This window comes from Chelonoidis abingdonii, chromosome 1 (genome assembly GCF_003597395.2).
Source record: "Chelonoidis abingdonii isolate Lonesome George chromosome 1, CheloAbing_2.0, whole genome shotgun sequence".
Taxonomy (NCBI): domain Eukaryota; kingdom Metazoa; phylum Chordata; order Testudines; family Testudinidae; genus Chelonoidis; species Chelonoidis abingdonii.
The window spans coordinates 154,783,476-154,803,647 of NC_133769.1; the positions used below are offsets into that span (position 1 = coordinate 154,783,476).

The 20,172-nt window shown below is 43.5% G+C and overlaps 1 protein-coding gene across 1 annotated transcript in view; it reads left to right on the forward strand.

The window, feature by feature from the left end:
* The window catches only part of WARS2 (tryptophanyl tRNA synthetase 2, mitochondrial), a 90,647-nt gene extending 79,814 nt beyond the window's left edge, over positions 1–10,833 (forward strand). Inside the window, exons 4-6 of the mRNA XM_032768228.1 lie at positions 3,041–3,126; positions 6,226–6,344; positions 8,847–10,833. Coding sequence (XP_032624119.1) covers positions 3,041–3,126; positions 6,226–6,344; positions 8,847–9,295 — 654 coding nt within the window. The 3' untranslated portion in view covers positions 9,296–10,833. The remainder of the gene's footprint in view (positions 1–3,040; positions 3,127–6,225; positions 6,345–8,846) is intronic.
* Positions 10,834–20,172: the final 9,339 nt, after the last annotated feature.

Below are 20,172 nucleotides of genomic sequence, written 5' to 3' on the forward strand. Positions count from 1 at the left end.
AGGCACCATAGTGGCGCCACTCCAGGGGGCGACCTGCCGGCCCACCGAGTGTTGCTAGGGTAAAAGTTTCTCCGACGAACATGCACGCTGCGCACGCACACATAACTGGAATGGATATGAGCAACACATCTCGAAGAACAACAGTTACAAAGGTGAGTAACCGTCTTATATTGCATCAATGCTATTTTTTGCATTTAATTTCTGTGTGTTTTCTTTATTTAACAAGAAGAGAAATCAGAAGTGTGCTGGGGTGTATAAACCCCACAGGGCTGCCGGGGAAGCGGGGGGGAGGCACAAGTGGGGCAATTTGCCCCAGGCTCTGGAGAGACCCCCACAAGAATATAATTTTCTGTGGTGTTGCAACTTTTTTTTAATGGAAAAGGCCCTGAAATTGCTTTGCCCCTGGCCCCCCTGAATAAATAAATAATTGGAGATATAGCTATGTTAGAACTGGAAGAGACCTTGAAAGGTCATTGAGTCCAGTCCCCTGCCTTCATTAGCAGGACCAAGTACTGATTTTTGCCCCAGATTCCTAAGTGGCCCCCTCAAGGATTGAACTCACAACTCTGGGTTTAGTAAGCTAATGCTCAAACCACTGAGCTATCCCTCCCCCCATCCTCTGAGTGGCCCTGAAACCCAACACTGACAGGGAAGGTGCTAGGGAGGTTCAGTGCTAAGGTAGCCCCACCTCTCTGGCCCTTCCAGCCATGCGTGGTAGGGCGGAAAGCGTTCAGAGGCGAAAGTTGGAGTCAGGAAGGGGGAAGCCCTGAGAATGGAACGGATGGAGAATCTCCTGAAGCAGGAGGAGGAACTTCCACCATGCCAGAGACCCCCAGCTCTCGGAAGAGTCCAGTGAGCTGCAGAAGCAAGCCTGGCAAGGAGAGCATGATTGGGCTATCTAGCCCAAAGGACTCCAGTAAAGCTGCTACCCAGGCATCCCTGAAGTAAGGTGGTGCCGCTGACCTTGTTTCGTTGTTGACCACTGGACGGGCTTCTTTGTTGACTTTGAACTTTTGCTTTTCTTCACCCATAAACAAAGTAAGACATCTGCCAAGGTGGGGCCCACTGCAAGGGCTAAGAGGCTGTGGTCTTGACTGGGCTGACCCTCTGGCGGTAACAAGGCATGGCAAGGGGCCCCAACCCAGCTAGAGAAGTGCCCCAGAAAGAATCTCTTACAAGTGGTGGAGAATGCAGGCACTTGGTCAGCTCTGCTGAAAGGGAGAGGAAGAGGGGGCAGGGAGCGGGGAAAAGGAGAAAAGAGGTTTGAGGTTGAGAAAATCCTGACAGAAACAACCTTGGAATGGATCTGGAATGGCTGATAAAATGATAAAACCAGCAGCACCAGGCCGCCCTACAACAAAAACAGCAGCAGCTGCTTCAACAGCTGGGGCAGCAACAGCACTAACTGATAAGGGAATTAGCCACACGCCAACAGCAACAACAAAACCTGGAGCAACAGATGCTGTCACTTCTCCACCCTCTAGGGTCACCCAGGGCTGTGGTGGCCACTAACCTTGGGCCCCCCAACTCAGCACCCATCCCTCTGAAGCTGTCTAAGATGGGCACCACCAGTGACCCCAAGACATTTTTCACTACTTTTGAGCAGGTGGCATCTGCCATGGTGTGGTCCTCAGAGCACTGGGCCATGCTATTGGTGCCATCTGTCAGGACCGGCTCAAGCTAAATGCCATGAACTTGATTTGGCAGCAGCCCAGGACTATAGGAGGATCAGAGAGGCCTTAATTGACTGTTTAGATATCACCACCTCTCTGGGACGAGTCCAATGAGCCCCAGAGGCAAGCCTGGCAGGAAGAGAGTGATTGGGCTACCTGGCTGGAAGGACTCCAGTAAAGCTGGTCTCTAGGCACCCCTGAAGTAAGGTGGTGTCACTAACCTGACCCCAAGAGGGGCTTCTCTGTTGAGTTTGAACTTTTGCTTTTCCCCACCCATAAACAAAGTAAGAAGGCCAGCAAGGGTGGGGTGGGGCTAAGAGGCTGGGTCCTAGACTGGGCCAACCCTATGGTGCTACTTGTATTGGGGTCTGGCAAGTGGCCCCGAACCTAACCAACTGTTTTACAGGGAGTCAGGAGAGAGACAAACAATGAGAAGAAAAAAGAATCCAGAGCAGTTTGGTTTGCAGAGTTCACAACTGGAGCAGGCTAAATACCTCCAGATGTTTGTGGGTGGTTTTTCCCCCCTTCCTGTTTTTTCTTCTTAATTAAATAAACTCATTTAAATTTAAATGCAACAAATAGTGTTAATGCAAAATTTAGTTTTAAGCCAAGCTTTTCAAACTGAGTTTCTCAGGTTAGACTTGTAAAGCCATATTTAGGCATCTGAGTATAAGTGGTTGGACTTTTAAAACCCACAAATAGGAGCTGCAGGTGCTTGGCATCAGGTCTCTCATATTTAAGAGCCTGGAGATGGAGACAGGAGAGTATGATCTGGATGACAGGGAGAGGAAAAAGATATAGGAAAATATGAGGAAGTCTGGATAGATTTTAATGATTTTTTTTAAATGTAGCTACAGTTAAAACAAAAAGCAGGAATCTTGATACTTGAACATCTACAGACCAGCTGGTCCAGATGATATGCATCTAGGGTGTTAAAGGAATTAGGTATTGAACTTTTGAACCTTTGATAACTATTTACAAAAAGGTGGGTTAATCTGGAGGGTACCAGGACTTTGTATAAAAACAAGTGCTGCATACCAGTCTTCCAACAAACAACAAAAAAAAAAGGAGTGAGTTTGGCTATTACCATCCCACACATCTAATATATCTCCCTAGTAAAATAACAGAACAAATATTATGAGACGAGAGCTATAAATATCTCTAGAAAATAACGGATCCATGAGCAGTAAGTAGCACTGAGCATTGAAAAAGCACAAATTTTGTTAGGAATGCTTCTTTGCTAGAATGACACAGTCAATGAATGAAGCGGACTCACTAACTGAAACTTAGAACCAAAAAAATCAAAATCAGACATTGATATCATTAGCCAAATGGATGATTTCCCTATGTCTTTCTTTTGCAAACAGGTAAAGAATGCCAGCCAGAATTATGAAGGAACCGTTGGTCTGTTCACATACCCTATTCTTCAAGCTGCAGATATTCTGCTGTACAAGTAAGAGACAGAATGTGAGCCCACAGGCAACGTCTATTCAGCTGTTGTAAGATGAAAGTTCTTTGGGTCAACATGTTAAATACCAAGGGGCGTGAATAGCTGAGAGGATTGGGAATGGATGAAACCTTTTCGTCTTTCAGTCACTGATTAAAATCTTGCTCAGGTTGATAGTGGTTAAATAGCAGGCCACTGGAAAGTTATTGGATGGTATTGTCTAAGAAGAGTTGGTCACCTCAGAACAATTTAGTGCATGTCCCTGAAATCGCCAATAAAGCTAACACCAATTGACCCATTTAGCTGTTGAGTTGCATCGATTGACTGAATCGACCACAGAGACTAAACTAGTTGTGGATCCTCAAGGTCAGGGATGATTTATGTTGCTACATGATGGGCCTGCTATGAAGTTAGATTTCATGTCCAGACCTTTCAGTTGAGCACTTGACACCACTATTAAATTCACTTACATTTTTTTCAAGTTCTGGTGTAGATTATGCTGTGTTGATGGGGGAGGAGTTCTCTGCGCAAAGGGGAAGCTAAACCTCATGTGTTGCCTTCATGAGAATGCTTCTGTAATGGGTCTCAGCTTAGTTTTATACTAGTCAATTATCTTTGATGTAAGATTAGCAGAGGTCCCAGCTTTGACATGAGGTGTAATGCCTGGCACCGTCAGGATGTCATGTAGCCATAATGCACAATATTTGAAGAAGTCTTCTGCAAATTGGGAAACTGTGAAGTAGCATTTTTTTTTCACATTTTAATTCTTGTTTACATCCCTGAGGAGAAGTTTACTGTACTGAGGAAATGTAGACTATATCTTTCTTTCAGTTACTCATTCTTTTTTTCCTGTTTCTTCCCGCATGTCTCTTGTAAATCTAATCCCTTTTCTTCTCCCTGCCCACCTACCCAGTGCTAGCAGCCTGACTCCTATACCACTCCACTCCAGCTTCTTGATGGTTCCATTCTACACTCCTGTTCTCCCCGTACATGGCTGAGTTTTTAGTTCCTAGGCTGACTGACGAGACTGAGATCAAGAGCTGGTAATGTGGAGGAAGGTTGCATCTGTGAATGAAGCATAGTTAAGTCGGGTAATATGTAAAATCTTAATTAATGAATCTCCAAGGGAGAGTAAATAGTACATTAAGTTTGCAGATTGTGTTGAGTTGTGTGGGTTCATCAACTCCTGTGACGACAGAGAATGATACAAAAGGGCATGGAGGGTTTGGGAATATAGAGTAGGCAGGAATAACAATACATCTCCGGTAAAATAATCCAAAGCATAGAGTCAGTGGGAGGGAAAACAGTCATGTCAAAAGACTTAGGGATGATATTGCTAGTTTATATGTATCATAATTAGGAATATTGGGGTAAAAGTAAAGGGAAAATGTAATTTGAATATTAGAAAAAACTTCTTAACTGAGGTCTGTTTGATAGTTGAATAGTTCCCCAAGGGGAATAATAGAAGCCCCATCAATTAAAGTAATTTTAATAAACAAACCACTGGCAACTTCACTATCAGAAACCATTCTGTACTGGGCCCTGGGATGAACTGAATTACCTAGATCTTTCCCATCTCTGTGTAATAAGATTCTGTAATTTTGATTATCAGTGCTCATTTTAGCTCAACTTTTGCATAAGTCTTGGCTGACTGGAAATAGGTGACAAAACAAGGAGGTGGGAGAGAGAGAGCACATGTATTAAAAGATATATATTTAACAAGAGAGATGTTTTATATTAAAAATTATCGGAAATGGGACAAGAGGCAAGAGAAAATGGGTAATTAGGAAAGGAGCAGCAGTCGTCGAAGGAAGAGCAGGAAAAGCAGACGCTGAAATGGTACAAAGCAAAAGTAACTGCAGAAATAAGAACACATAAAAATAGCAGAAAAGAGTCAGCAAATAAAATACCACAAACAAAATAAATGAATTAGGAGGAGAAAGCAAGGGAGAAGCAAAACCAACTGAAGTGACCTAGGAGGAAAAAGAGGATTAGGGAGAAGAAAAAAATGTAAATTAATAGAAGATAAATAAATAGCATGTGAGAAGCAGAAGCAAAGACAGCAAGAAAACTAACATAAGAAAATCAGAAAGAAAGAGTGTCATGCAGAGGCATTTATAGAAACACAATATGTTTTCGGGTCAGTGGGATAACTTTGTGATTCTGGAACCATTTTGGCATATGGAAATGTTCCTTTTGAGCTGCTTAAGTGTATTGATTAAGATAACTGTTTTTTCTGTGTTGTATGACACTGTGATTTTCTATGGGCTACTGTAACAATTTTCAGCTTGTCCTGATTACTCTAGTGAGTAGAGGGGTGAAGAGATTGACCCCCTGTAGTTTAGGATCATAAGTAAAGAATATCATATTGAATTGAAATTGTCTGGGTATTTAGAGATGCAGAACGTAAATTAGAAGTTGGCCAGGACTTGGTTTAACATACACCAATGCTTTAAAAAGTGCAGTGGAAGCTTTAATAAACAAAAGAGGACATGATTTCAAGTCTATATCTCATCTAAAAAATCTCAGATTAACAGTGAGAAAATAATACCAGGGAAAGTGATGGATTCTCGATCTCTTAAAGTCTTCAAATCAAGACAGGGCGTCATTATGGAAGATATGCTTTAGTTAGACACAAGTTATTGGGCTTCAACACAGCAGTAACTGAATAAATTTGTATGACCTATGTTATACAAGAGATCAGACTAGATGATCAAACGGTCCCTTCTGTCCTTAAAATCAGTGAATGAATAGAAGACGGTGGGTAGTAGAAATCTTATGGAAAGTGGGGGATGGTTGCAGAATGCAAGTGTACATTCCAGTATTGTTACTCTTTCTTGTATATTTCCCATTTACGTTCAGACTTTGGTAAAAGGCTGTTCTTTTGCTGCTGAATCTGCATTTCATCCCATTAGACACAGCAGAACCATATTAGACAGGATCCGTCTGGAATCTTGTTCACCCAGAAGAGAGCGAGTTAGCTGTGACTGAACATTTGGCTCCGTCTGGCCCTCAGCTATGGCAGGAGCTGTGACAGTCTCAGGTAACGTTTCAATAGAACCAGAAAATTTTGCTGAGTTTCCTGTGTCTGTCTTTTATTAAAAGGTCAACACATGTTCCTGTTGGAGAAGATCAAGTCCTGCACCTGGAACTGACTCGAGATATAGCACAGCACTTTAACAAGAAATATGGAAACTTCTTTCCTGTGCCCAAAGCCATTTTAAGTGAGTAGGGAGACATGTGGTTAAATACTAGATTGTAGTGTGTTACTAAGGGTTGAGATTTGACTTGCAGGTAAGCTGAATCTATGTGGGAGCAACTCTGGAAAGGGGGCAAACTGATGGCAAAGTAGATTAATAGAATAGAATGAATATGGGGCTTTGAAAACCCCCAGAAAGGAATGTGTACAGTATCTGCTATTCCAGTCCTGGGGCCCCCCACAATGCTCTGCTACTGCCTTTCAATCCTGCTTGGTTACAGGCCCTGCTCTTGCAGGCATGGGCCTCTCATGAGGAGAGAGCATGTTTGATGGTGCCAATTAAGGAGCAATTTGTGCTGCCCGTTAAGACGTTGAATAAGAGACCACCAACCAGCATAACGCTGTAGTGTTTGCTTGTAGTAAATGCTGTAATTGAAGTTGCAAAGCAGTTTCTATTTTATTACTTTCATTACCATAGCACACAAAAATTCATTAGATGCTTTGACATATGCTTGTAAATTTCAAGAAGGCTCTTCATTGGGGCTAAACTTTCCATTCTTGGCCACAGCCTAAAGCTTAGGAGATTTTGAGGGAAATGTGTTCAGCCATTTTTTTGCATTATGAGGCCATGAAAAATTTCTGAATCTTTCTGCAGAGCAAATGGCACATGTGGCAGGAAACATGAGCAGCTGAGTACAGAAAAAGTGTGATATCTTTGCATTAGTTCATAATCTGGAGGAATGTGCAGCCGCCAGGAGCAGGGAGTTCTCCCCTTAGAAAAGATTACTCTGCCAGGGTATCATTAGTAGCCCTCTTTCCACTTTAAAGTCCCAGTTAAAAATGAGAGGTCACCCATGAGAATATTGGGTGTTACAAACCTTGGTGCAGTGTCTCGTGAGCACTGTGAGCACAAATATTGTGATGTCTGTGCAACCGTGAGTCTGTGCTATGCGATTCTAGTAATTAGATCAACGGTTCATACTGCTTTTTGTGTATAATAATAATAATGGGAAGAGACTGTGAATTAATGGAGTGGTGTAACTAGATGAATGTTGCCAAGTGCTCTGTAATACTGGTATCCTGTCTCGCATACATGCATGTGTCTCAGTTATTTCTGAGGCACCTATCACCTTGCCAAAATTTAAGCAACGTTTTCCCCCTTAGTTTTTGAGTAGATAACACCTAGGAGGGAGCTATTTCTAAGGAGCTCTAGGAGAGTTTCAGGGGCTTCTTGTGTGGGACAGCGTCTCAGGGTGACTCATGTCCCCACTGTTACAGGATCCCTCACACACTTCTAGTTTGTGCTCCCTGGGTTACTCGTGTCATAACTATAAAGGGAAGGGAACAGCCCTCCTGTGTACAATACTATAAAATCCCTCCTGGCCAGAGACACCAAATCCTTTTACCTCTAAAGAGTTAAGAAGCTCAGGTAACCTGGCTGACACCTGACCCAAAGGACCAATAAGGGGACAAGATATTTTCAAATCTTCGTGGGGGGAAGGCTTTAGTTTGTGTGCTCTTTGTTTTGGGGCTGTTTGCTCTTGGGAATAAGAGGGACCAGACATCAATCCATGCTCTCCAAATCTTTCTGAACCAGTCTCTCATATTTCAAACTTGTAAGTAACAGCCAGGCAAGACGTGTTAGTTTTATCTTTGTTTTCTCAACTTGTAAATGTTCCTTTTTGCTAAGAGGATTTACCTCTGTTTGCTGTAACTTTAAACCTAAGGCTAGAGGGGGTTCCTCTGGGCTCTGTGAATCTGATTACCCTGTAAAGTTATTTTCCATCCTGATTTTACAGAGGATGATTTTTACCTTTCTTTAATTAAAAGCCTTCTTTTTAAGAACCTGATTGATTTTCCTTGTTTTAAGATCCAAAGGGGTTGGATCTGCACTCACCAGGAATTGGTGCGGGGAAAGGAGGGGGAATGATTAATTTCTCCTTGTTTTAAGATCCAAGGGTTTGGATCTGTGTTCACCAGGAACTTAGTGGAAAAGTCTCTCAAGACTAGTGGGAGGGAGATAGTCTGTGGGGAAGGTAGACAGACTTTCCCAAATAACTCTTAAAGGATTTGGGTGGTGGCAGTAAAACCAGATCTAAGCTGGTAAAGCTTAGAGGTTCTCATGCAAGTCCCTACATCTGTACCCTAGAGTTCAGAGTGGAGAAGGAACCTTGACAGCTCGCTTCACCAATGCCAGGTACCTAAAGGAGGAGGTGGATTGGTAGGGAAATCAGCATGGATCATAGCATACAATAGCAGGGAATCATTCCAGCAGCAGTAGGTAACTGGGGAGAAAGGGGAACAAGGTTCAGGTTCTTTGGGTGATTATGAGTGGAAAGGGGAATGGCTGGGGTGCTTTTGGTGGGAGAAAATGAAGATCAAGAATGAGTGTATTTTGTAAAGCTTGGGAAAGTAATTGTTAAAGCAGAGCAAACAGCCAGGGCAACCTGCTGTAGGTTGTAGTATTCTCCTAAGAAAAGTGCCAAATAAGCATTAATAGAAAACCATTGTCTGTTTGTGTTTTTAGGTACAACAAAGAAGGTGAGGTCTCTCAGGGATCCAACAGCCAAGATGTCCAAGTCAGACCCTCAGAAGTTAGGCACACTCAACATCACAGACAGTCCAGAGGAGATTGTTCTGAAATTCCGCAAGGCTGTGACTGACTTCACCTCTGAGGTGACCTATGACCCAGACTCTCGTCCTGGTGTCTCCAATCTGGTGACCATTCATGCTGCAGTGACAGGACTCAGCATAAAGGAAGTGGTGCACCAGTGTGTTGGTCTTGACACTGCTCACTACAAAGGGATAGTGGCAGAGGCAGTTATTCAGAAGTTTGCGCCAATCAGGAACGAAAGTAAGAGGCTCCTGGAGGACAAATCCCACTTGGAAAAGGTTTTACAGGCTGGAGCAGAGAAAGCCAAAGAACTAGCTTCCCCTGTGTATCAAGAAATAAGGAGATTAGTCGGGTTTCAGTAGAACCTACTGAATAATTTAAAATTTTCTTATTTCCTGAGATAGCTCTTGTTCATCATCTGCCATCTCAGAGTCTGAGAGAGAATTTGCTTTGTCCTGGAAAATCAGACAAAAACAGAGATGATTTTTCCATGTGATTGTGACACCATCCAATTCGACCAGCATCAAGCCATTCTGGATGGCCAAAGGAAGGCACAGACACACAATTTCCAAAGAAACTCACAAAACCAGAATAGCGAAGCTGACCAAATTAACTGCTTGTTTTCATGGAGCAACATAAAAAGTTGAAATAGAAGCCATGGTCGTTGGGATGTCAGAGTTGCTGCATTCCTGATTACTCCAGCAGGAGAGGAAGTCACAAGCTTCATAAAATCCTCCCCTATTACACACACAACCCCACAGTGAAAGACAGCTGTTTCATAAACTCTGATGACAGTTACACTGTGCTGAATGTAGTGGCAGAATGTGCTTCTGGATAACCAGACTAAAAATAATACTAGAGACCTGGAATGCCCAGGACATTGGTAATGGGAAAGAGAGCCTTTCACCTCTAAATCCCCAGTTCAGATGCAACCTAGTTTGGTAATGACAGCTAGTCTGTATGAAATGAGTTGGGCTCTTAGTCCGTTCCCTGATATGCAAATGTCCATATTACAGAAACCACTGTGACCATTGAAACTTTGCTTCTTTTTGGTAGTCTCAGTAAAGAATTCATGGAGTGAATGAAACCTGTACCCTCTATCCTGATCTCCCCTCTCACTTCTAGGTCATCTTAGTAGGTCAAAGTTAAGATACATTGGCAGGGGTCTGCCTGTGTTGGGAAACTTGCTCTGCAGCTGTCCATTTTGCAGCTATTCTGTAGAGAAGTAAAGGCTCCAGCACTGTCAGTCCAGCACCAACTATGGGATTCATTTTAGAATCTCTGTCCTTCAGGGAAATGACTTTTGGCTGGGAAACCAGAGAACTGGCTGTGAAATTAACAAAAACGGCTTGTGTAAGTGACTAACTGACTACAAAGCCATGGTTATGATCAAAGTATTATTCTTTAAATGAATAGGCCTAGTAATGAGAGCTGCACTCAGCCTCCACAGATGTTATTCCTCCCAAGCACCGGTGAGAGAGCCCAGAATGAGTGAGCTGCTGCTGAGGAGCAGAAGGAAAGGGAAAAATTTGGCAAAAAGGAATAAACTCGTCTAAAGGGAATGGAATGGCGAGAGTAGAGAAGTGCTTAAAGCAATGCAAAAGTAATTGTAGTACTGTTGCGGAGAGTTACACTGCATCAGTGCACTGATGCCGCACATTTGAAACCACTGTATTAAAACTTAAACTAAGTTTATAGTACCACAATCGTGGCAGGTACTGCAAAGAGGAAAACGCAAATTGAAAAGTGTCTGAAACATGTCGTCACTGTTTCTTTCTCCTGAGTTGGGAAAGGTTGAAGTTATGTCAAGAAACTAGGGCAACTTTATACTCCTGAATCAGCATGAACTGATATTTCTTTCCTGTGTAATACAGACCAATAAAAAGCTGATGAATTTGTTTACTGCTTGGAATGAAGTGCTGAGTGTTCACTGACTCAGAATCCTTTAGCTCCTGTATATTTCAAAGCAAGAAATTCACAGTTGGACATCCCTACCATCCAAGCTAAGACCTGGGTTTATATATAAAGGATCTGTAGAAAGAGAAGAATGAGATGAGAATTTTCAGGTAAGACAATTACTAAAGCTAGTCAAGACTAGAGGAGGTATATGAATGGACACAATAATGTCAGTTAGAAAACAAGTGCAAGGTAATGTACATTGGAAGGATTAATTGCATCTATTCATACAGGTTGCTGGTTTCTAAATTAACACACAGGGAAAGATGTGGGTGTTGTGGACAGCTCACTATAAAATCTCATCTCAGTGGCCAGCAGCGGACCAGAAAGCAATTGTTAGATTTTATGGAGAATAGGGTAGAAAGTACTACTGAAAATATAACACCACTCTAGGTTGATAATGCTCAAGATAAAGACATACTGTTCATTTCTGGATGCCCCAGGTTAAAAACATTGTAGCAGAAATAGAAGATTGTCAAAAGGTGAGGAATACAAATTAGAGGCAAAGAAATTGAAAAGATTATGACTGTCTTCTTTACAAAGAAAACAACAAGAGGGGGCCATGATAGAGGTGTATATATAATAAACATTATGAAGAGAAGGTGGATTGCATGCTTATATTGTCTTACAATATCAGAACAAGAAGTGTCCAATGAAATTTAAAAGATGACAAACTTCAAAACTGATTTTTTTAAATTGTTTTACAGAATGTATGGCTAACCTGTGGAACTCATTCACACAAGATATTAAAGTGCAAGTATTTAGCAGGATTCAGAAAAACTTGCACATATATAAATAAGGAATATAAACCTATATGCTTCAAAGCCTAAGACATGGACTATAAGCAACTGACTGATTAGGCTAAAGAAGAAGCTTCTACTGTGGGCTGGTTATTCCGTAACTGTTCATTGTGAGGATTTTTGTACCTTCATCTTGAAGCATTTGCTGCTGACTACTGCCAGAGACAGGATACCTATTGTAGATGGTGTGGTAATCTAGCCTCCCAGTCCCAGACCTGAACTTTAGCGTCCACAATCTGGTCCTGTCCCAAACCTGGACTTTTGCGTCCAAAATCTGGGGGCTTACCTGAAACTCCCCCAAGCTCACTACCAGCTTGGATATTCTCGCTGCCACCAGATCAGGAATGATGGGGCCTGATCCCCCCTTTCCTCTCTCTGGTGTCCCCAACCCTCCCTTGGGGGACACCCAGATTCCAAATCCCTTGGATGCTAAAAGCAGGGGAGAAAACCCCTTCCCCCCTCCTTCCCAGGCTTGCCTCTTGGTCTAGCCTGCAAGTATCACGAAACCGGTTTCTCTGCTTCCCAAGAGATAAGCGTTCTCTACCCTCAGGACAATTGAGATGCAAAATACCAACAGCTTGGCTTTGCCTTTCCCCGTGCCTGCCTTCCCGTGAGGGAGACAGGTACTGATACAGAGGTGATTCTTTTTCTTTCCCCGTAGCCTGCTCTTTCCCTGAAAGCAATAGGAAAATAGCCCACAGCCTGGCTGTTCCCTTCCCTTTGCCTCCCTAGGAAAGAAACTTCCACACGTTTTAAAAGAAAAGTTTATATAAAAAAAAAAGAAAAATATAAAACAATAATCTTGCATTAAGAAACTCAATACAGGCTCTTGCTTATAAGAAAATATGAAGAAACAGTCTGATTTAAAAGATAGCCCGATTAAACCAGTCCAACCAATCCACATACATGTAAATACAACCCAAAGCTCCTCATAGCCGAATTGCTTGGGGTTCCTTTGTACTCACAGATGTGTAGGAGACACTTGGAGATAAGATGCAGTTAGGAGGAAGCTTGTTAACTCACAGCCGAGAAAACAACAAAAGACACAGCCATCCACATCTATTCGTACAACCCAAAGCTCCTCATAGCCGAATTGCTTTGGGGTTCCTTTGTACTCACAGACTTTTGGTATAATATTTGAAATAAGAAGGAGTTAGGAGGAAACCTTGTTTACTCACAGCCGAGAAAACAAAAAAAGACCCCGAGTATACAAATTCCCGCCCCTGACTTTAAACAATCCAGTTCTCTGATTGGTCCTCTGGTCAGGTGTTTGGTTACCCTTTCCAGGTAAAAGAAACTTAACCCTTACCTTACCTATCTATTTATGACAGATGGAAAACTGGTCTTATCCAGAATGGCTATTTCTGAGGGAAGTCTGAGGTAATAAAATAGAAACTGCTTTGCAACTTCAATTACAGCATTTACTACAAGCAAACACTACAGCATTATGCTGGTTGGTGGTCTGAAGCAGTTAGCTCACAGTTTAAATCTATTTCTGTTTCTGTACAGAAACAATTCCGTTCAAATCCACCCAATTTTATGAGGAAAATAATCAGGAAAACAGTGGGAGGTTCTTGGACCTGCCACAAAATGAAGCAGCTTCGATTAAGCAACCTACCCATCACTAGACATTGTGATGGCTCATTGCAGTTCTTCAGTTATCACAGATATAGCCATGCAGTCACATATGGAGATGTTTCTCACCGGTATAAAATAACTTACGGGCTCTGAATTGTTCAAAATGAACTGGCCAGTCTTAAAAATGACCTATTAAAAAAACCAAAAATGTTGTATCCTTTTTGTTTCTTAATGATGTATGCAGAAGGCCCACAGGTATTTTTTTAATGTTTTTCCCTGCTTGCTTTTTCCATTAGAAATTCAGCTGTCATCTGCTGTATTTTTCCTAGGGGACAATATGGATGATTGGAGAACTCATATGGTTACAAATGACATCAGAGATACCAGGAAGATAAAACTGATTAATTGGCAAGGGAAGGGATTTTTATTCAGCCTGTTTAAAACACTCTCTTGATTTCTGTTGACACCTGTTTAATTCAAATGCCTAACAAATACTTTGGTAAAATATATTGGTTAAAAATTCCATACTGTACCACATCAAATAAGATTAGGGGCTCCCAATCCAGTTCTTCCTCTTTCAAAGGGGACCTCCAACAAAATCAAGAAAGACAAGACAAATCTTGATATTCCTAGGGACTGGATTTCTGTTTTAATCTTTAGATTGTTTTTTAAGAGAGATCTCAGAGCTCTGAGATACCAGAGCATACAAATTCTGCACTAGTGTTGCAGCACTGCATGTACAGACTGCAGCCACTCTGTATTGTGTTACGAATGTTCTTGAATTATTTTGCTTTAGCTCCATATGGGCTTGGGGTTCAACATTCCTCCCTTTCAAGCAAAGAAACAGGAGCAAGTAGAAATATTTCATACCAGTAAAATAAGGAGGATGGGGACAAAAGAGAAATTCCTGCTATGTTGGAAGACTGGATTGTGAACAGAATGTTTCTAACATTCTCCAAGAGGTGCCGCTGAGATTTTTCTGAGAAGCCAAAAAATGTGCTTGGGGCAGGGAGAGTGGTTCTTATGAAGATCTCTCTCTAATGTAATTTGGCTTTATTAAATTTAAGGGTTTACCACTGTTTCCCGAAAATTTGCTTCTTTCTTTTCCTTTTGTTTACATTTAAGAGTACTGATTTTTCCTTTTTATTTCTTTATTTTTCTTCCCTTAAACATATTTTACACTTTTACCACATTTTTATAGAACATGTTGATCATTTTATTTTCTTGGGGAAGGCTTTACTTCTTCTGAACATACATCCTAAAAGTATGATAAAAATGTTGGGGTTTTTTTGTTTAGGGGCCTGGAGGGAAATATTTTATATTTCACAAATGCCAAGTTCAAAAGAGAAATCCATTAAGTATGATTTTCACCCTAGCACAGGCCAGATGTGCAGCAGATATAACCAATGCAGTTTTTATTGTTTGAGTCCACACATGTATTTAAAAAATAATCAGGAAAGAAGTGTGAACTGTCCCATTCATCTCAAAAGGTTGTTTATTCTGAAACCTAATGGTTAACTGTCAACATTCTTTACTATTTCACTGCTGATCAAAGTACACACACAAAAGGGAGGAGCCTATTATGAATGTTTTCCCAGTCTGTGGTGAATGGGATTTCATTTGAGTGAATGAAGCTGGAGAATACTACAGAGAGTGCTCAACGGTACCAGATTGTACCAGATGTAGTTGGGGATTAGGTCCTGCTTTGAGCAGGGGGTTGGACTAGATGACCTCTGAGGTCCCTTCCAACCCTGATATTCTGTGATTGTGCAGAATGTTCCACAATGGCGCTATCAGACTGCTAGTTGTAAGAGAGACTTTACATCTAACTATCGTAATGTATAAAGGAAGATTTACTGAGCTGGGAGCCGTGAGTTGTGGTTTCAGTTCTAGTGACTGCTGTTTATACTTCAGCATACTTCCTAGCCCCTATCACTGAGCAAAGCTTTACACCCCAACTCTAGAAGGCAGTCAAATATTAGTCCATTCTCTATTTTACATATAGTTTTGCAACCAAATTTTATGATCTCATTTCAAGCTGACTGAAAATTGAATCCCTGCTTTCTAATACAGCAGAGCTAAATTTCATCAGGTTAGCCATGCTTCCTTTCATACTGCATGAACCAGATCTATACGCTGTGGTTAACCTATATGTAACCTCTCCTCCAGACTCCCTGCCCGCAACTAAGGATAGAACCTGGGATTCTTGATCTCCAGCATGCTTCTGCTGTCATCAAACAGTTGTGTAACCCACTGGAAAGTGCAGGTCAAATCTCCCTGTAATATTTGGTCCACATAAGGCTAGCAATTTCCCCAGTAGCTCAACTAGCTCACAAGTCTGTGATGGGGATTTAGAGGTCCAGGATTCGGATTCTGTTCTTGGGCAAGGGGTGTGGTTTCACGAAAGATGAGCTTGTTTTTCTGGGGTGGGGTGGTTTGTTTGCTTGTATGTTAATGATTTATTTAATTCACACAGTGAAATAATATCCTTTAAATAGGCTTTATAGTTAAAAAAAAAAAAATCATTCGGTCAGTTATGGTGTAACGCACAAGATACAATAGCAGTCAGCGTGCTCATTCGTCACAAATCCTGCTAGTATCACACACAAGTTGGATGGTCAAAGAACCACCTTTTTATTTTATTTTTTTTAACCTAGCTGAGCTTTGGCTCCTAAACCTGACTATTCTCAAGCTGCTTTTGAGGGAAGGCGTTAGCTGAAGTGGCAATGTCTTTGTGCTTTAGGGGAAAGTTTTAGTGGCTGATGAGTGGGCTGCCACAGTAGGACTCTGAGTGGCCTGGGGAGATTGTATGGATACAGAGACATTTGATGTGTTTTTTAATAAAATCTCCATAGGGCCTGGAGCAAAAGAAAAGACTGCTAAATTGAAGTAAAGAGCAAATTCTTCCTTCAGGATACACTCCTGCAACTGTACAGAAAACAACTGCATTAGTGTAAGGGCAGAGTTTTGTCCATTGTGTATAATAGCTCTTTATTACCTGCCGTAGTTCCCTGCTCCTTGAATTGGATTGTATTCTGGAGGGAGGAAGTTTGATCTTGTTAAAGCACAGGAATAGGAGTCTGGAGACCTGGCTTTGCATATGCTTCTTGTGTGACTTTGGGCAAGTTACTTTAGCCCTCTGTGCCTCAGTTTCCTCCGTTATCAAATGAGGCTAAGAAGCCTTCCTTGGCACACAGAGGTAAACTACTGTTTGTCAGCCTAGAGTTATAGCATTTCAGCCTGAGAGACACTGCCAGTGGAATGCATGGCATAGACAGACAATGAAACAGGCCAGGGGACAGACATTTCAATCCTGCATAATAAATAAGGAAGCCAAGGAAAGCATTAAGCCTTTGAGTCTTGCAGAAGCCTACAGGCGAGGCCTTCCCATCTTGGTTTTCTTGCTCTGCTCCAAGGGCTCAGCTGGCTTGATAGAAATGTGCATGGCCCTGCGCTATTGCAGCCCCTTCATCTTTCCTTTCTCCTGGCAGCTTGAAAGGGAGGGCCCCCACCGAGGATCTAATATCAAAAGGGAAAGGATAATGCCACTATGTGGAGGGGGAAATAATTACCAAATTTCCTGAATAGTAAACAGCTTTAACCCCCCTGAACGCTTTGCTAGCTGGGCCCTACTGGATGCCTGCACAGTTATATCATCCATCTGCCTGCTGCAGTTTGGGCTATTGTTGCAGCCCCCCCTCCCCCCAAAATAGGTTGATTTTAAAAGTATCATAAACGTTAATAGCGGTGGGTCCGGCAGGAGAAATTGAATGAATTCTTCAAAGTCCGTGGACAGGAGGAAGTTCCTCCAGTGCGGCTTCCCCTTCCCTGCAGGGGATTATATCAGGTTAGCCCGCTCCGGTGAAGAGCTCCGAAGCCGCACACGCCAGGAGTTCAAAGGGAGAACGGGCCGGGGCACGACTAGTAGCTCGGGGAGGCCAGCAGGGGGCAGCGTGGTGACTTGGCTCGGGCGGAACGCAGCCGCCGCACGGTGAGTCTGGCCTGCAGCTCCGGGGAAGCGCTGGAACCCGAGTCCGCTGTCTCGGGACACAGCTCGCTCCCATCCCCCGCAGCCCGGCGCTGCTTCCCGCCCGGTGCCGCTGCTCTGGCCGGGCTAGAGACCGCAGCTCCGGCTCCCCACTGGAGCCCCGCCGGGCTTTGCCGGGGCTGGGTGATTTTCCCTGGGGGCCCGCGGCGCTGGGGAGAAACTTCCCAAAAGCGCGTTGGAGCCAAATCCCGAAGTGGCCCTAGCGGAAGGGGGCAGCAGGGAGGCGGGAATGGGTGGGGGGTCCCAGCAGCAGCACCCCTGGTCTGAGCCGGGCAAAATCTGACCCCGGCCAGCCAGAGAACAGATCCCAGCCCCACCTGGCTCCTCCGCCGCTTTCTGGGAGGCCCCCGGGCGTGCGGGGGGGGGAGGGGGGCACCGCCGCTGGGAAGATCACGGATCAATAACGGCAGGTGTCGCTTGAGATCAAATTGCATGAAACTCCCCATGGCCGCGGAGGGACCAGGGCCGGAGCGAGGAGTGCAGGATCTGGCCAGTTTCAGCTCCTTGGAGCCCGAGGGACACGTTAGGATGTAGGGGTGGGGCAGGGGTCCCTTCCTGCAGCACTGAAATATTACACGCTTTGGCCTGCCCCTTACCGTGTAGATTTCAGAGCGGAGATGTATAGGGGACAATCCCGCTCCCTTGAGGGGAAGAGGTTTGACACTTAGATCGGGCAACCTAAGGCGGCCAAGCGAGCCCGTGCCCTAAAGCAAAAGTGAGTTTAACACAGGGTGAGACTCGTGTTGCTGTTCAGAGCACGAGACGCTAAGGCACAGATGAGATTAAATCTGTGCACCAAACCCCTCTGCTTTTCTCAAACACACACACAACGCGAGAGGGGCCAAGGCTCAGGTTGGGCCGTAGGACCTCCCTGAATGTCTATCGCAGGTAGGGGGAGACGCACGCTCGATTTCACTGGAAACTTTGTAATGCTCCGTTAAGGTATTTCCCCCAGGCATCTCGCTAACCACTGCTGGAAACCCAGGCAACACATCCATATCTAAAGGGCCGTTACTTAAGTGTGGATGCGTCACTGAACTACCTTACCCGGCTCTTGGTTTGTCTTTGATTCGGTCCTTCGCCGTGATACACATCAGTGGTTATGAGAGGATGGCTAAAAATATCCTGTCTCCTAAGGAGACCGCTGCTCCTCAGTGAGTAGCAAAGGCAGCCACCTAACCTGCGGGCTCTTCCGCTCTGCGCTTGCCTGTTCCATGCTGCAAAGGGCTCTGCATCCCGCAGGGTGAGATGCGTTTAGTCACTGCCGGGCCACTAGTAGGAATCCTGTCTCCAAACAATTGCCATTGAGCGAGTGAGGGTGGCGGAGGCTGGGAGCAGCCTCAGGGGGGAGCATTTTCTGTAACCCTTCATCTATAAAGTCCTGCTGGGGCTGCAGATCTAGATCAGGACTGTGTAGGTGGGAAATGCAGAATTGTTGCACCCATCCTAATTGCATCCAATTTTAGGGGAGAATTCGCTTCAGTAAGCCTGCGTCAGGCTGATCCTAGTTCGACCGAAGTGTATATGTTTTCGGAAGGCAAAGAATAGCCTGTAAGCTGCGAAATACCCCAAAATGTAACATTTCCAGCCGTGACACACGCGAACCATTTTGGCAGAGCACGACGTCAACTTTAACTTTACATGAAAATGCATCGGGGAAGCACACACCAAGCGTTGGTTCTGGCAGGCAGAAACACTTTTGCCTGAAGTGCAAGAGTCCTTGTTTTTCAAGCATCTCAGAGAGGGGAATGAAAGTGATTTCACAAGGAAGGAAAAAAAGAGTTTGAAAGAAACATAAAAGCACAAAACAATCACAGACCCGATTCCCTTAAAAGAAATTAAATCCCAAACAAAATTCCGTGCACGGACTCCCTTAGTTCTCTGTTAACGCCCCCGTGAAGATTTCCAGAGCCATGCGTGCTAAAGAGGACTTCACCAGAGACTCGCACTTGAACACTAGCATTCAGCGTTTTGAACATTATACAACAGCGAACAGTCAATGCGGATACAGATCTAGTTAGGTTTCAGAGTACCAGCCCTGTTAGTCTGTATCCGCAAAAAGAACAGGAGTACTTGTGGCACCTTAGAGACTGACAAATTTATTTCAGCCTAAGTTTTCGTGGGCTACAGCACCTCAATTCTTCTAGTTAGCTCCCTCGCCTGTCTTCCCGTTGTTATGAAGTCTGGGCAAGGAGCTCTCTGACCCCACGCATTTCTGGGATTTCAGCATTCAGTTTCATAAACTATCCTTTTTATGGGGGGGCGGGTGTTCCGGAGCAAATAAATCAGTGATTCAATTAAAAAAAATCCGGGGTCCCAAGTACTTTCAAAGAATATTGCAAGTTCCCTTACTGGTCGTTTTTTTTTTCTGAACAAACATTTCTTTCAAAATATGGACAGATTCTTTTTTATGTACTCGCTGTGTATTTCTTTATCTTATAGTGCAATACAGTGTTTGGTCTTGTACACATGTGCGTTAGGTGTCCCCCCCCCCCCCACCTTTGATTCTTGAGAGCTGGTCAGCTTTGAATTATGAAATGAGTATTCATACGTGTCTGATTGTTTCCACATTCTAGCACAATACAATGTATATTGCGCCTTTGGAGATCCGTTTGGATACAGTCCTATTCAAACATACAGGAAAGAGGATTTCAGGGAGGAGATTCTGTATTCAAGGCATAGAAATCTGCACAGAAAATACAGCATGTGGCTGCATAGTCCGTGGGAATATGTATTTTGTATGGGTGTACGCAGAGACAGATTGCATACGCGAGATTTGGTGTGTAAAGCAAAAAGGAATAATATAGTGGAGAACAGCTAGACATGCAATCTGATTGTCAGAAAGTGACACACAGAC